The sequence below is a fragment of the Rhinoderma darwinii genome, chromosome 5 (assembly GCF_050947455.1).
Source record: "Rhinoderma darwinii isolate aRhiDar2 chromosome 5, aRhiDar2.hap1, whole genome shotgun sequence".
Taxonomy (NCBI): Eukaryota; Metazoa; Chordata; class Amphibia; order Anura; family Rhinodermatidae; genus Rhinoderma; species Rhinoderma darwinii.
Genome location: NC_134691.1, coordinates 245,379,754 through 245,398,344, shown reverse-complemented (window position 1 = coordinate 245,398,344; position 18,591 = coordinate 245,379,754). Strand labels below are relative to the sequence as shown.

Here is an 18,591-nt window from a genome sequence, read left to right as displayed (position 1 = left end):
CAGAAAATCACATTGTCAAAATGTTTCCATACTAGCACCTTGTGAAAGGAGCAAACAAGCGCTCATTTACAGAGCCCACATCGGGCCGTGTAAGACCACTCTAAGTCATACCTAAAGCAATGGACTTCTGTATTCATAACGGAGTAACCACTAATTCCAAAGCAAATATACTTCAACCATCATTTTCTAATCAGCAAGCACCACATATCCATCTACATATGTGTAGTACTAATATTTATTCAGTAAAGCTAAGCATTACACAGGAAAGCGCATAGCATGTGACTGCTGCAGCCAATCAGAGAGCTCAACAGGGCTTTGTGGTCATGTGTTGTATTTCTGGCATTATGACTGAGCCTCATCTACTCCCACAATTTACTTGCTGCGTGATAAACGAATGCTACCACAATATAAGTTCCCCAAATAATAATGTGTAAATCACCATGTAGCCCTGAAGCAGAAAAATACCATTCTATCAGACCTAAACCTATACTAACTTTTACAAAACCAATTTCTTTATAATTCTACAAGATGCTTATAATTGGTTTTGGAACCAGTTTTGACTAACTGGTTTATCTCCAACTCGAGCCTTCGTACCAACTTTATTTTTCGTTCCAACTTATTTGGTTTTAATACAGGAAATTGTTTAATAAAAACATTTAAAAAAAAAAACCTTAAAAAAACAAACACTTTGTCCGCTTCTGACAACCGCGTTTTGTTAGAAGCGTCCCATGATGATGAGCTGATCACAGGTTGTCCGGCTGCTGGGACCTCCATCTATCAGCTGTAATATGTGGGCAAAACTGTCAGCAAGTGTTAAAATGGTCTGCAGCGCCACCACAGAAAAAATTAAGCAATACATATTTGTCACAGAAAGCAACGTTTTGTCTGTGTACTCATGTACGTGTAGCGTCCTACAGAGATATTCAATATTTATTTGTGAAAAACTTTAGAGAAAATTTGCAAAAATTAGCATTTTTCTAAATTTAAATGTATTTGCCTGTAAAACAGATAGTAATACCACACAAAATAGTTACTAGTTAACATCCCCCATATGTCTACTTTAAATTTGCATCGGTTTTTTTTCACGTCCTTTTATTTTTCTAGGACATTACAAGGCTTAGAACTTTAGCAGCAATTTCTCATATTTTCAAGAAAGTTTCAAAAGGCTATTTTGTCAGGGACCAGTTCAGTACTGAAGTGGCTTTGAAGGCCTTCTATATTAGAAAGTCCCCATAAATCACCCCATTTTGAAAACTGCACCCCTCAAAGTATTCAAAACCACATTCAAAAAGTATTTTAACCCTTTAGGCGTTTCACAGGAATTAAGGCAAAGTAGAGGTAATTTTTTTACCGAAATTCATTGGTAATAAAAAAAAATCTGTAACACAGAAGCTTTTACCAGAGAAACGCAACTCAATATTTATTGCCCAGATTCTGCAGTTTTTAGAAATATCCTAATGGACTGAAGCACCGGCCTCAGAAGCAAAGGAGCAACTAATGGATTTTGGGGCGTCCTTTTTTTAGGAATATATTTTAGGCACCATGTCAGGTTTGAAGAGGTCTTGTGGTACTTAAACAGTCGAAACCCCCCAATAGTGACCCCATTTTGGAAACTCAAGGCATTTTTCTAGGGGCATAGTTAGCATTTTGACCCCACAGTTTTTTTTGCAGACTTTAGTGGGATTAGTCTGTCAAGATGAAAATCACCCTTTTTTTTCTGTGGAAACAAGGAATAAAGGAGAAAAAGCACCCCAACATTTGTAAAGCAATTGTTCCCAATTATGGCAATACCCCATATGTGGTAATAAACTGCTGTTTGGTCCCACTGCAGGGCTTTTGGATTTTGGAGCGCAGATTTTGCTGGATTGGTTTTCAGTGCTATGTCGGGTTTGCAACGCCCCGGAGGGACCAAAACAGTGGAAACCACTCAAAAGTGACCCTATTTTGGAAACTACATCCCTCAAGGAATTTTTCTAGGGGTATAGTGAGCATTTTGACCCCACAGGTTTTTTGTAGAATTTAGTGGAATTAGGCCGTGAAAATGAATATCAACATTTTTGCCACTAAAATGTTGCATTTTTTAATGTTCACAAGGGATAAAAGAGGAAAAGCACCCCAGCATTTGTAAAGCAATTTCTCTTGAGTACGGCAATACCCCACATGTGGTCATAAATGTTTTTTTATTAGAAATTAATTATTCCTTTTTTACATTTTCATTTTTCACTCCCCGACCTTCCAAGAGCCATCATTTTTTTATTTTTCCGTCAATAGAGAGGTGTGAAGGTTTATTTTTTGCGGGAAGAGTTGTAGTTTCTATTAACACCATTTAAAGCGTTTTAAATTCTTTATTTCTTACAGCGTTCACCGTGCGCCATAAATTACGTTTATCTTTATTCTGTGGTTTGGTGCGATTACGGCGATACCATATGTATATAGTTTTTTTTAATTTTTCAACGTTTGCACAATAAAATTATGTTTCGATAAAATAATTTATTTTCTGAGACACCATATTCTGAGCCGTAACTTTTTTTTTACTTTTTACACTTTATTTTTTTACCTGTAGCTCTGATCGCTGCTAGAATACATTACACTACCTAGATAGTGTAACATATTCTAACTGTCAGTGTGACGTCACAGTCACTCTGACTTGTAAGTCTACGAGGACCAGCCAGAGGCTTCCATAGATGGCAGACCCGGAGGCCGTTGCCTGGCCTCCGGATGCCATCACAAGCATCAGCAACCCCCAGAATTGCATGGGGGCTGCTAATGTGCTACAAACCCCCTAAATGCGGCGATCACAATCGAGCGCCGCATTTAACGGGTTAATTGCCAAAATCAGCGGCGATGAGCCGCTGATCGGCAACACTGGAATGTCAGCTGTCGGGGACAGCTGACCTCCCAGTTCCTGATGCACACCTTGTCGCCGTCAGTGTACATCGGGAACGAAACAGTGACTTCCTGTCACTCTGACAGGAAGCCTATCAGGACCAGTTGGAGGTTTGTCCTGATGGGCTTCTGTTCATGGCAGACACGGAGGCCATTGTTTGACTTCCGTTTCCCATGCGAACTATCGGCAAACACCACTTTTTCGGACCTGGGTCTGCCGATATGCTAGAAACCCCTAAAATGCGGCGATTGCAACTGATCGCCACATTTAAGGAGTTAATTCACCTAAATCAGCGGCAAAGGACCGCTGGCCGGCAAGAGTGATGTGTCAGCTGTTGGCGACATCTGACCTCCCGGTTCCCGGTGCACACTGCCGCCGACATTGTGCAGTGGAAACAACTCAGTTACTTACTCGTGCGGATAAGGGTTAATGATCCAGCACTGTTTCTTTTTCAAGATAAACAGAGTTGCAAACAATACATTGTACTGTCAGTGATGAAGATAAACTTACCTTTGTCCAGGATAAATAGAGCCCTTCATGTCATTACAATCTCTTCCTCTCCAGTGATATCCTCGCAATGACTACAGACAAGAATGTACCAGATTATCAGTCAAAGCGTGCCTTATTTTTCAGAATAAGCTGACATATGTGTGTACATGAGAAATAACACTATTTCCAGCCATTATATGATGTGGATTCTGGATTTTTTTTTTTATAGCAGCTTTCCCCTCTGCAGGTTCTATGTATAATTTTCATTTCTCTCTCAGCTAATGGGTGGAGCCTAACTGCTATACAATAACCTATATATAAAGAAGCTGCAGCAGCATGGAGGACATTATACAGCAGTAATGAGCGGTGTAGTGAGAATCCAGGGATGAGATAGAACTCTTACCAGCAGCCTGTGTCGTTCTCACTCTGCCGCTGCTTCCTCCTCCTGCTCACCCATCCCCTATCCATGGAATTGTAAGCAGTGTGTTTGAGTCTGACTCATTCTCTCTGCTTTCTTCTCCTGCTCCATCCTGTCTTCTCTATAGACTTCTATGGGCAGGCTGTGAAGAGACACACCCCCACCTTCTGCAGCCTGTCAATTCTGCTTTGTAACTAGGGACCGACTTTGCTTGACAACAGGGGGTGGATAGCAGTTTACAGGAAGGGAGACACCTAGTGACTGTAACTTCACACAGAATTGGCATGGATAACACAACTACATTTTAATAGTAATTAAATGACAAAGTTGATCTATATCAGATATACTATTAGATTAGCATAAGTTGATTGCAAAGTCAGCATCCATTTAAACAATAGGCATAGGTAAAGCTCCATCTTGGAGTCACTTTAAGAAATTCAGACATAAGGTATAAATGAAGTAATAGCCAATAATTTGGATGGGAGATACATTTATACAAAAGCCATTGAACTCAATAATACATTAGTACATAATAGATGCAGTTAGCTCAAAGCGCCTGTTAAGGCCAATGATCGGGCAAATGAGCATTGATATGAATGCTCATTCCCGATCATTGCCCTGTGTAATCAGGGCAACGATCAGCTGAAGATCGAACAAACACTCTTTCATCAGATGATCTGCTCCTTTATGCAGAATTAAAAATGATCGTTGTCGGCATCACATCTCCCTGTGTAATCAGGGAGATGTGCTGCCGACATGATGAAAACATATAGCGATCACAGTAAGGAGCCCTCATCCCTATACGTATCCAATCATTGCTCCATGTGAAAGGAGCAAACGAGTGCAGATCAACGAGTTGCTTTACAAAAATTGGAAAAGACCCTAGGAGTTGGCGGGTAAAAAACCTAAATATATAGAAACATTTCCGTTTTTTTCCCAACTACTTACTAACTAATAGAATAGGATAGTACAATAAATGAAATACCTTTATTAAATTAGGGACAAACAACGTGAACATTTAAAACTACAATGTGTACTGGCACATGCAATTTGCAGACATAAATCTGTCTATAGAACATGAGAGATATAACCCAATGCAAAGTTGACACTGAGTATAACTGCTAGCTATAGTAAATTATATGCAGAGAGCCAGCATTTTATTATTTAAAGGCTATGTACACCCATGAGGCCATTGTTTTTTTAAAATAAATAGATTAGTCAGTGTGATTAGTGTAACTTTGTAAATAGTTTTTATATAAAATTAGTTTTTCTTTTTGAGATACAACTGTTCCGTATTCTCTATACATTCTCTATACAGAACAGCTGTATCGTTCGCTTTACACTGAATCCGTCAGTCCCGCGGACTGTTATGAACTTAGATGTGCATCGACCCGGACGACACTGAACCGGTCAGGATTACACTAATCACAATGACTAATCTATTATTATTTTTTTTTTAAATGCCCTCAAAGGTGTACATAGCCGTTAACTATATTTCTATACAGAGGATGTGGTCCTCTTAATTAGAAAAACAAAGCCTATAAAGATATATTTGAAATTAACACTGAATTTTGGACCTATTCAAAATGATCTTAAAAGTAGGAGCTATATCAAATATGGAGCCATAGAATATGTTAAATGAAACAGAAAATGTAGGGCTATATACACAAAATAAATATAAATAGTGACTTACAGGAAATGCACTAAAGTTATCCTGGTCATAATCTTCTGCTGGTACCGACCTAGAAGGTTATGTTAATCATAAGTATGCACAGAACTGTTGATAATCGTTGTGTATATTAACATTTGGGTTAGAATTAGCAAAGTTGTTTGGTAGCAATAGGCTTTTATACGTCTCAAAAATCCAAGTTCAAATTGTTTATAGTTGGGATACATGATGATTAATAACTCCCAAGGCTAAGGATATCATTACATGCTTCCTATGTCAGAAGAAATATCTTCATAGCATATTAAGTTGATAAAAATATTTAGGGACATTGGGGATGATAAGCTGATCTATAGCAACCAGTGCCAGTCAGCTGCTGCAAAGGCAAATATGATCATAGAACACATGAAAAAGGGCATCGTTTTTCGCTTGTATCAATCACTAGTGAAACCGAAAATAGAATACTGTATAAAATGTTTGGCTTGATAACAATTATGATCTGTATTGATTTGATATAGGTAACTGACCAAGGGATCTATTTACATTGTCATAAATGTGAATGAGGAAAGAAGCCTTTTCCCTTTCTTGATGCCAAATTGGCCTTCCTCTGGGTCAGTATAATTGTGTTTTTTTTTCTATTCTTAAATTTAATTTGCGCTCACAAAAACGCACAGAACAATATTGCAGAAAAGAGCTGCGTATGTTTTCTAATGCAGAAATCTCAAGGGCTATACGGTCTAACAAACTAAACTGCCAAAATGTTCTCCAAGCGAGGTAAAAATGAAGCTGCTCTAAGGGCCGGTTCACATCAGCTCTCGCTTTCCGTTCAGGGGTTCCGTCTGAGGTTTCCGTCGTGGAACCCCGCAACGGAAAGTCAAACGGAAACCACAGCTTCCGTTTGCATCACCATTGACATCAATGGTGACGGAAGCATTGCTAATCGTTTCCGTTGGTCAACGTTTAGGCAGGTTTGCGTTTTTTAGACGGAATCAATAGCGCAGTTGGAACCCCTGAACAGAAAGTGAACGCTGATGTGAACCGGCCCTAAGAAGTCCTCTTGTAATGTAATGTCCCCCAAGACATTACTTGTGAGATAATGTGTTGTAAATGTATTTTATAACTTTTTTGTACTTTTAGGTACTGTGACTTTAAGATAACAAATGTGAAGTTACAATGCACTGTGTTACAGCCTATGCAGGAGTGGCTTAGACTAAGAAGTTTCCAGAAGGTAGGAGGAGCTTAGGACATAGAGGGGGTCCAGTGGCAGTTAGCGTTAGTGGCAGTTGGAGTCAGAGTCGGTTGGAGAGGAGGAGAGTGGTACCTGGGTCCATCCCAGTGGAGTAACTACAGCGGTATCAGCCATAGCGGCTTGAGGGGGCCCGTGTCGCCAGCCGACACGCCCCCCTATATGCCCGGTGACGCAGCTAGCAGCCGTTATGGCTGCTACAGCGGTAGTGCCGCTACTATGGGGCCCGTGTTGCCGAACCTCCAACAAGTATTGGCCGGGCGACACATGCCCTCTCTTGCCCGTAGGCATCGCTAGCACCGGAGGGGGCCACGGTGCTAGCGACAACCAAATACATGCATTAGCGCTGAATAGCCGGGCATGTTCCATGCCCGACCATTCAGCGCCTTACAATGACGTTGATTGGCTAGCGGCGCAATGACGTCATCGCGTCGCTTTCGTGCCTGAATGGCGCAAGTCATTCTGTCCCGCCAATCAGCGTCATTGAACAATGCGTCATTCAGCTCCAGCAGACCTGCTCAGAAGAGAGCAGGTCTGCACTTCCAGCGGACAGCGTGGGAACGGGATCATGTGAGTATGTAAAGTTTTTTGTTTTTTTCTCATAAAACTGTGAGTGGCATTATCTATAATGGGGGCTCTATCTACAGAGGGGTCGTCTATATATGGGGATGTGGGGCACTATATACAGGGGGGTCTATATTTGGGCCACTATATACAGGGGTGGTCTATATGTGGGCCACTATATACAGGGGGTCTATATGTGGGGATGTGGGGCACTATCTACAGGGGGTCTATATTGTGGGGCACTATATACAGGGGGAGCTATATGTGAGCTTAGTGGTTAGCACTATTGCCTTTCAGCTCTGTTGTCCATATGTGGGCACTATCTACAGAGGGCTGTATGTGGGACACTATCTACAGGGGCTTCTATGTAGGTCACTATCTACAGAGGCTCTATGGGGGGTCACTATCTACAGGGGGCTATGGGGGCACTATCTACAGGGGGCACGGTGTATGTGTGTAACAGTATATGTTACTATTATAATCTGGGACACAGTATATGGCGCTATTATAGTTAGAGGTGCAGTGTATGGTGCTTTATTATATTTAGCGGTGTTGAGAATTTTAACTTCGTTTATAGATGCAGAAATGTTTTAAAAGTGAGAAGCTGAAGACATCTGAGCGGAAAACTGCAGAAATGGATCATGGCCGGTAGAAATCCATCATTGATGTCTGGACCGGAGGGAGAAGAAGAGAGCTAGAATATGAGACATCACCGGTGAGTCACTTAATGTAAATGCTTATTCTACCTCTAATCAGTAATATAGTCACTGTGTGATCTGCAGCGAGATGATGGTGGTATGATTTTTTTGTGAAACAGTATCTCCCAGAATATCCTCACCATTGTTCAGGCCATGCTGGGAGCTGTTAGTTTTACGCCGTACAAACCTATATGGCAGGGGTTGCACTAAATTGAGCTGTATTTGTTCTGGTGTTGTATATATGTACTGATCTTGGTTCTGATGCTGTATGTAAGTACTGAGCTTGGTTCTGGTGCTGTATATACATATGACATTGATTTTAGTGCTGTATATATGTAATCAGCTTGGTTCTGGGGATATATTTATGTACTGAGCTTGGTTCTGTTGCTGTATGTAAGTACCAAGCTTTTTTCTGGTGCTGTATATACATATGAGATTGGTTTTGGTGCTGTATGTATGTAATGAGTTTTGTTCTGGTGCTGTATGTAAGTACTGAGCTTGTTATGGTGCTGTATGTAAGTACAGAGCTTTGTTCTGGTGCTGTATATACGTTTGAGATTGGTTTTGGTGCTGTATATATGTAATGAGCTCGGTTCTGGGGTTGTATTTATGTACTGAGCTTGGTTCTAGTGCTGTATTTATATACTGAGGTTGGTTCTGGTGCTGTATTTATGTACTGAGGTTTGTTCTGGTGCTGTATACATGTATGCGCTTGGTTCTAGTGCTGTATTTATGTACTGAGCTTGGTTCTAGTGCTGTATATATGTACTGAGCTTGGTTCTAGTGCTGAATTTATGTACTGATATTGGTTGTGGTACTGTATTTATCTACTGAGCTTGTTTGTGGTACTGTATATATGTCAGAGCTTGCTTCTGGATCTGTAATTATATAGGATATATTTATAATAACAAAATTGCTGGGCAGATGGAATTGTTCTCAATTCATTGTATATTTAATGGGAATCTGTCGGGTAGTTTTAACCCCTTGAACCTCCACCATGCTGTAATACATGACCTGACAATATTTCCAAACATTCCCTTGTATGTTTTTTTCAGATGCAGCAAAATCCTTAAAATCCACTTTTAAAACGGCGTGTTAATGACTCATTAAAGGGTCATGGGGCGGCGGCGCTATCCTGAAGAGTCACATAGTCCTGCCTCCAAACCCACCATTCCATGTTTGAGTGACATCTCCCTGGCTGATAGAACTTTCTCGGATGCGCCATTGCCTTGTGGCACTATACACAAGGGGGGACTGTGTGGCACTATACACAAAGGGGGGCTGTGTGGCACTATACACAAGGGGGAGCTATGTGGCACTATACACAAGGGGGAGCTCTTTGGCACTATACACATGGGGGAACTGTATGGCACTATTTACAAGGGGGAGGGCTGTGACTCTCTACAGGGGGCTGAGTGTGGTGCAATCTACAGGGGTCTGTGTGTGGCACTTTCTACTAAGGGGGGCTGTGCTGCACTTTCTACTAAGGGGGGGCTGTGTGGCACTATATACAAGGGAGGGAGGCTGTGTGGCACTATATACAGTGGGGGCTTTATGGCGATTTCTACAGGGGGGCTGTATGGCACCATCTACAAGGGGGAGGTGGGGGCGCTATCTACAAATGGGGTGTGACACTGTCTATAGGCGGGGCTCTATAAAGCAGTGTCCACTAGGGGGCCGTAAAGCACATTCTACAGAAGGCACTATTTATAAAGGGGGCTGCTTGTGGCACCCGGGGGGGGGGGGGCCCGGTCAAGAGTTTGCTATGGGGCCCGGTCTTTCCTAGTTACGCCCCTGGTCCATCCATCAAGGATCCAGAGACAGGCTGCCTTCAACATCAGGTCTAAGTAAAGCTTGCAGGAAGAAAGAAACAGCCTTAAGAGAAGGAAATCTTCTGAAATCTACTAAGAGTAACAGGAATCCATTCTGTGGACGGTGAACAAGGTCACCATATATGTTTGTGAGACTCATCATTCTTATATCCGCCTTTACTACCCTTACTTACAGGCTGAGAACCATTACACAGAAACAGAAAGCTGCATTTATGGACAGATATCCTATCGTCCCACTGAATTGACAAGGGTAGGAAGCCACAAGGAAAGCAGGGAGCGAGAGGGTCCCCCGCTCCTGTATCTGATGCTTCATTGTATTACAAGGATTGAGTTATATATAAGAGATGGGCCTCCATATCATATTGAAGACTGTAATCGCCATTTTATATGGAAAACGTAAGTAAAATTGTGCCGCGAGCAAGCCTGTTAAACTGCCACTCTTCAGCCTTCTGTCTTATTTTGCACCCATAACATCAAGGACACCCGAAAACACCATCAGGACAGGAGCAGACACAGGGAGTGTCCCAGGGGAAATCAAGAGACTGCGATCCTCATTTACCAGTGGAAACCCCCTCATCACTAGCTGTGAGCAGGCCCTGAGAGAAAGGGAAGGCCTGTTGGCCATTGTAATCCACACTGAGAGCCGAGACGCTGCGAATTTGTGGGCCTACGCCTTTCCTCTTTTCCATCACTTCTCGGGTCACCCGCTCGCACGCTACATAATAAATTCTCTTTGAATGCATAAAGAATAACATTTGCACGACATGACATATGTTAGATGTTCATTTGCTCCCAGATAAAAATTGTCTCAATGTGTTTTTCAATTATACTTTCTCTATTAAGACATGCAGAATAGGGAAAGAAAGATGTAAATTAGGTAATAAGGAAATATAAAGGACATATTATAGTTATCTTTAGTACATTGATAACAAAATTGACTGCAGCGGCATCAAATTTTATGGAGTGCATTTCACACATTTTAAACAATTACAATTCCAATGAAATTTCTAAATCAATTACTGATGTTCTTCACAGTGGTCTGGAAGTAACACATGCTGAATGAGAAATACTATCATGCTTGGGAGCCAATTGTTAAAGAGACTCTGTCACCACATTATAAGTGCCCTATCTCCTACATAAGGAGATCGGCGCTGTAATGTAGGTGACAGTAATGCTTTTTATTTTAAAAAATGATCTATTTTCACAACGTTAGGAGCGATTTTGGTTTATGCTAATGAGCTTTCTTAATGCCCAAGTGGGCGTATTTTTACTTTTGACCAAGTGGGCGTTGTACAGAGGAGTGTATGACGCTGACCAATCGGCATCATGCACTCCTCTCCATTCATTTACACTGCACTAGCGATATAGTTATATCACTATGTGCAGCTACATACACAAGCCCTAACATTACTACAGTGTCCTGATAATGAATACACATGACCATCCAGCCTGGACGTCATGTGTACTCAGAATCCTGACACTTCTGAATCTTTTCTGTGAGAATCCGGCAAGTGAAACGAAATCTCGCGAGATTACGGAGCTAAACGAGATTTCGTTTCACTTGCCGGAATCTCACAAAAAAGATTCAGAAGTGTCAGGATTCTGAGTACACATGACGTCCAGGCTGGATGGTCATGTGTATTCATTATCAGGACACTGTAGTAATGTTAGGGCTTGTGTATGTAGCTGCACATAGTGATATAACTATATCGCTAGTGCAGTGTAAATGAATGGAGAGGAGTGCATGATGCCGATTGGTCAGGGTCATGCACTCCTCTGTACAACGCCCACTTGGTCGAAAGTAAAAATACGCCCACTTGGGCATTAAGAAAGCTCATTAGCATAAACCAAAATCGCTCCTAACGTTGTGAAAATAGATCGTTTTTTTAAATAAAAAGCATTACTGTCACCTACATTACAGCGCCGATCTCCTTATGTAGGAGATAGGGCACTTATAATGTGGTGACAGAGTCTCTTTAATGTTAATACTTACGAGCCTATTGTTTTGCAAATCTTTCTGAAAAGCGGAAGTGAACAAATCTTCAAGAAAACTCTGGAGAAAGTTTCAGAGCTTTTCTGTAAAAATGAAAGTTTATTGTCACTTTATTGATACATAATTATATCTCTTTGACAAGTTTTGACATTGTGTGTCAGTTACCAGATTATCTTCTTTCACTAGTAGCTTAGTTCATTCAGCTTTATAATTAGATATTATTGGAAAAAATTGTTGCATTTGATAATGCATTCAAGAAATGATGAACAAAATCAGATTTGCCACCAGTGAATACGGAACTAAGAAACTATGGTATACTTTCCATAGAAGTGAGTGTAAATAATATTGGAGTCTAAAAATTATTAATTAATTAATTAATACTTATAGTATATCAAAATGGTGTTATATCGAAGGACAGTAACTCAACTATAAACATTATAGAAAAGCCAACAATAAAAAACAATTATCATAATACATTGACAGAAAAAAGTTATCTCAGAAAACCGGAGAATTTCCTAGTTGTTAATTAAATCTATAGCTTCACTTACCTGTGATTATAGAACGAAATGGTTTTCTTATAAACTTACCTCATACTTAGACTTTCTCACTATCTTTTCAGCTTGCTTGATTGTTCTTTTAAATCCCATCTGAAAAAAAAAGTTTAACAATGTATTTCTAGAAACAAAAAACAAAGGACAGTTGTATAAGCTCTGGTTAATGAAAGATCATGTTTGAAAGGAATGTCTCATAAACGGAATGTAATGTTCACAAACTATCAATAGAGTGTCAAAACGCCCTGTTCACATCACGTTTTGTATTTACATTTAGCGTGTCCATTAGGCACCATGCAGCCAGTTTAAACTTCTTTATTTTATTTTTATCTTTCCCAAAAGTAAAGAGTATAAACTATACAAATAAAAAAAATATATAGGTAGATTGGGAAACTCAGTACCCAATTAAAAGTGCTTCAAACTTTAGGAGAAGGAAATAGGGAAGACAGAAAGGGAAAGAGGAGGAGGGAAAGCAGAGAACAAGAAAGCAAATCTATGAATAACAGAAGAAAAATCATGTAGATCCAAGCAAATGATCATAGAAGTATCTGGAAGTTTCACCGCTTTGTTGGCGATGTGGCATGGAGGAAGGGACTCCCCTACATATTTTCTGGAGCTATGACAACCTTAAACCTTTTTTGGACGGAGGTCCAAGATATTATACATGGGGTCATGGGTTGGTCCCTGGGAGATTATCCTGCCTGGATCCTTCATCATCATAATGTCTCACTAGAAAAATATAGACATTCATTGCTTAGACACTTACTAAATGCGGCAGGGGCTTTTATCCCAGTCTGTTGGAGGTCCTCTGAGCCTCCATCTATTAGACGATGGCTTGAGTGCATTAATCAAATCCAGAGGATGGAAGATTTTCATCATTCCTCAACTGAACATTTGGACCAATAAAGAAAAACTTGGTTCTATCGGTACACCTACTCCACATCAGATAGATGCCAGAGGATTCTGGGTGCATCTGGGGGAGAAAGTCCTGAGGAGGCATGAAAAGTGGTTTGTACACCAACATTTGTAGGTTCACTCTCTTTGACAAATTTGTTGTTGATGTAACTAAATATGTCATGTTATATTATGGATTTACAATCGGATGTAGTGTTACTATGTGGATAAATATCTTCTGATGTTTTGAACCAATCTCATGTGAAATTTGGACTGGAGTCTTTACCTGTATTCCTCTCCCCTATTTCGTTCTGTATCCCATATGCTCCCTTATTACATGTTTGGGAAACTCAATAAAAAGGTACAATACAAAAAATGATTTTAGTTACGGACTCCAATTTCTCATGAAACAAATTCAATACAATATCACGACATGCTAGCAAAACCCTTTGACAGGCTGCAACTCACATCACAACCACTGGGTTGTGATGTGACACACATAGACACATATAGCAAAAACATACAGACACATATAGCAAAAACATCTTGTAGCAGCATGTTTTTCTTTAACCCCTTAAGGACACAGCCTGTTTTGGCCTTAAGGACACAGCCTATTTTTTCAAATCTGACATGTGTCACTTTATGTTGTAATAACTCCGGAATGCTTTTACCTATCCAAGTGATTCTGAGACTGTTTTCTCGTGACACATTGGACTTTATGTTACTGGCAAAATTTGCTCGATACATTAAGTATTTAATTGTGAAAAACACCAAAATTTAGCGAAAAATTGCAAATATTTGCATTTTTCTAAATTTATATGTATCTGCTTATAAGACAGATAGTAATACCACACAAAATTGTTGCTAATTAACATCACCATATGTCTACTTTAGATTGGCATCATTTTTTGAACATCCTTTTATTTTTCTATGACATCACAAGGCTTAGAACTTTAGCAGCAATTTCTCACATTTTCAAGAAAATGTCAAAAGGCTATTTTTACAGGGGCCAGTTCAGTTGTGAAGTGGATTTTATGGCCTTATATATTAGAAACCCTCGATAAGTCACCCCATTTTAAAAACTTCACCGCTCAAAGTCTTCAAAACAGCATTTAGAAAGTTTCTTAACCCATTTTTCATCTATTTTTTTTGTAACACAGAAAGTTTCACCAGAGAAACGGAACTCAATATCTATTGCCCAGATTCTGCACTTTTTAGAAATACCCTACATGTGGCCCTAGTGCACTTATTGACTGGAGCACAGGCCTCAGAAACAAAGGAACACCTAGAGGATTTTGGGGCCTCTTTTTTATTAGAAAATATTTTAGGCTCCATGTCGGGTCTGAAATGCTCTTGCGGCACCAAAAGAGTGGAAATCCCCCAAAAGTGACCCCATTTTGGAAACTATACCCCTTGAGAAAATTATCAAGGGGTATAGTGAGCATTTTGACCCCGCAGGTTTTTTGCAGAAATTATTGGAAGTAGGCCGTGAAAATGAAAATCTACATTCTTTCAAAGAAAATGTAGGTTTAGCTAATTTTTTCTAATTTCCACAAGGACTAAAAGGAGAAAATGCACCACTACTTTTGTAAAGCAATTTCTCCCGAGTAAAACAATACCCTGCATGTGGTCATAAACGGCTGTTTGGACACACGGCAGGGCTTAGAAGGGAAAGAGCGCCATTTGGCTTTTGAAGCTCAAATTTAGCAGTAATTTGCAAAGTCGCATTTGCAAAGCCCCTAAGGGACCAAAACAGTAAAAACACCAAAAAAGTGACTCCATTTAGGAAACTACACCCCTTGAAGAATCCATCTAGGGGTGTAGTGAGCAATTTGAACCCACAGGGGTTTCATAGATTTTATTAGAATTGGGCAGTGAAGATAAAAAAAAATCCTTTTTTTTCCAATAAGACGTAGCTTTAGCTCAAAATTTTTCATTTTCTCAACAAATAAAGGAATAAAAGAACCCCAACATTTGTAAAGCAACTTTTCTGAAGTACGGCAATACCCCATTTGTGGTCATAAACTGCTGTTTGGGCATACGGCAAGGATCAGAAGAGAAGGAGCGCCATTTGGCATTTGGAGCACAGATTTTGATGGACTGGTTTCTTGACACCATGTCACATTTGCAAAGCCCCTAAGGTACCAGTACAGTGAAAACTACCCAAAAGTGACTCCATTCACAAAACTACACCCCTTGAGGAATTCATCTAGGGGTGTAGTGAGCATTTTGACCCCACAGGTGTTTCATAGATTTTATTAGAATTTGGCAGTGAATATAAAAAAAATCCTTTTTCTTCAATAAGACGTAGTTTTAGCTGAAAATGTTTCATATTCTCAACAAATAAATGAAAAAAAGCACCCCAACACTTGTAAAGCAACTTCTCCTGTGTACGGCAATACCACATACACTGAAGGAAATAAGTATTTGATCCATTGCTGATTTTGTAAGTTTGCCTACTGTCAAAGACATGAACAGTCTAGAATTTTTAGGCTAGGTTAATTTTACCAGTGAGAGATAGATTATATTAAAAAAAAAACCTGAAAATCACATAGTCAAAATTATATATATTTATTTGCATTGTGCACAGAGAAATAAGTATTTGATCCCCTACCAACCATTAAGAGTTCAGCCTCCTCCAGACCAGTTACACGCTCCAAATCGACTTGGTGCCTGCATTAAAGACAGCTGTCTTAAATGGTCACCTGTATAAAAGACTCCTGTCCACAGACTCAATTAATCAGTCTGACTCTAACCTCTACAACATGGGCAAGACCAAAGAGCTTTCTAAGGATGTCAGGGACAAGATCATAGACCTGCACAAGGCTAGAATGGGCTACAAAACCATAAGTAAGACGCTGGGTGAGAAGGAGACAACTGTTGGTGCAATAGTAAGAAAATGGAAGACATACAAAATGGCTGTCAATCGACATTGATCTGGGGCTCCATGCAAAATCTCACCTCGTGGGGTATCCTTGATCCTGAGGAAGGTGAAAGCTCAGCCGAAAACTACATGGGGGGAACTTGTTAATGATCTCAAGGCAGCTGGGACCACAGTCACCAAGAAAACCAATGGTAACACATTACGCCGTAATGGATTAAAATCCTGCAGTGCCCGCAAGGTCCCCCTGCTCAAGAAGGCACATGTACAGGCCCATCTGAAGTTTGCAAATGAACATCTGGATGATTCTGAGAGTGATTGGGAGAAGGTGCTGTGGTCAGATGAGACTAAAATTTAGCTCTTTGGCATTAACTCAACTCGCCGTGTTTGGAGGAAGAGAAATGCTGCCTATGACCCAAAGAACACCGTCCCCACTGTCAAGCATGGAGGTGGAAACATTATGTTTTGGGGGTGTTTCTCTGCTAAGGGCACAGGACTACTTTACTGCATCAATGGGAGAATGGATGGAGCCATGTACCGTCAAATCCTGAGTAACAACCTCCTTCCCTCCACCAGGACATTAAAAATGGCTCGTGGCTGGGTCTTCCAGCACGGCAATGACCCGAAAAATACAGCCAAGGCAACAAATGAGTGGCTCAAAAAGAAGCACATTAAGGTCATGGAGTGGCCTAGCCAGTCTCCAGACCTTAATCCCATCGAAAACTTATGGAGGGAGCTGAAGATCCGAGTTGCCAAGCGACAGCCTCAAAATCTTAATGATTTACAGATGATCTGCAAAGAGGAGTGGGCCAAAATTCCATCTAACATGTGTGCAAACCTCATCATCAACTACAAAAAACGTCTGACTGCTGTGCTTGCCAACAAGGGTTTTGCCACCAAGTATTAAGTCTTGTTTGCCAAAGGGATCAAATACTTATTTCTCTGTGCACAATGCAAATAAATATATATAATTTTGACAATGTGATTTTCTGTTTTTTTTAAAATATAATCTATCTCTCACTGGTAAAATTAACCTATCCTAAAAATTCTAGACTGTTCATGTCTTTGACAGTGGGCAAACGTACAAAATCAGCAAGGGATCAAATACTTATTTCCTTCACTGTATGTGGTCATAAACTGCTGTTTGGGCACAGAGTTGGGCTCAGAAGGGAAGGAACGCCATTTGACTTTTGGAGTACAGATTTTGCTGGATTGGTTTCTGGTCGCTATGTCGCATTTGCAAAGTCCCTATGGGACCAAAACAGTGGAAACCCCCCAGAAGTGACTTCATTTTGGAAACTACACCCCTCAAGGTATTCACCTAGGGGTGTAGTGAGCATATTAACCCCACAGGTGATTGCATTATCGAGTGCACACCAATTTCTGCCAGAGTGAAAATGGTTTTTCAATAGATATGCCAATATGTGGCGCCCAGCTTGTGCCACTGGAGGGACACACCCCAAAAATTGTTAAAAGGGTTCTCCCGGGTATGGCGATGCCATATATGTGGAAGTAAACGGCTGTTTGGGCACACTGTAGGGTTCAGAAGGAAGGTAGCGCCATTTGGCTTTTGGAGCGTGGATTTTGCTTGTAGTAGTTTTGTTTTGAGTCTTACTGGTGTTTCAGTTTATAACGTGGGGTTACATGTAAGGCGGGCGGAGTATATAAGGGGCATAGTCAGGTGGTATAGTGGGGTAAAAAAAAACAATACAATAATTCATAGATGTGTGTTATGCTGTGACACAATCATTTCTGCACAGGCCGGTGTCGCACTAATAAATGGTCTGTAAAGGATCTGCCAGGCACAGCTTCGGGGTTAACTCCCATAATTAATCAGTCAGCACCTGAATCTACATCCCTGAGACTGACTCCAGCTTCCACCACTCAGGCTGGCAGGCTTAGGAGTGGGAGAGCCTATCGCAACCTGGCCAGACTCAGCTAGCTCCCGCCCTCGGTCTATTTAAGCCTGCCCTTCCTGTCCCTCGGTGCTTGTGATTCTTTTAGTGTGGTTTCCTGGCCCAGCTACAGCTCCTTCTATTTTGATCCTGCTCCATACAGATCCTGGCTTACTGACTACTCTTCTGCTCTTCGTTTGGTACCTCGCACTCTCCTGGCTTGACTCGGCTCGTTCACCACTCTGGTTGCTCACGGTGTTGCCGTGGGCAACTGCCCCTTTCCCTTGCTTGTATTCCCTTGTATGTTTGTCGTGTTTGTCGTGCACTTACTGAGCGCAGGGACCGCCGCCCAGTTGTACCCCGTCGCCTAGGGCGGGTCGTTGCATGTAGGCAGGGACAGAGTGGCGGGTAGACTAGGGCTCACTTGTCCGTTTCCCTACCCCCCGTCATTACATGGTCTTTACTTATTCCCCTTTTGGTCCACACTCGGACCCTGAAGTTTGGGGAATTTTGCTGGGAAAGTGTTGTCCTGGTATAATACGGCACCCTCACTTCCAGCAGATATGTTTGGGCCCTC

The 18,591-nt window shown here is 40.9% G+C and overlaps 1 protein-coding gene across 1 annotated transcript in view; it reads right to left on the bottom strand.

The window, feature by feature from the left end:
• AOAH (acyloxyacyl hydrolase) overlaps positions 1-18,591 on the bottom strand; it is a 277,584-nt gene that overhangs the window by 146,074 nt on the left and 112,919 nt on the right. The window contains exons 5-8 of the mRNA XM_075828561.1: positions 12,381-12,440; positions 11,794-11,876; positions 5,488-5,536; positions 3,398-3,468 (exon numbers count right to left, since the gene is read on the bottom strand). Coding sequence (XP_075684676.1) covers positions 3,398-3,468; positions 5,488-5,536; positions 11,794-11,876; positions 12,381-12,440 — 263 coding nt within the window. The remainder of the gene's footprint in view (positions 1-3,397; positions 3,469-5,487; positions 5,537-11,793; positions 11,877-12,380; positions 12,441-18,591) is intronic.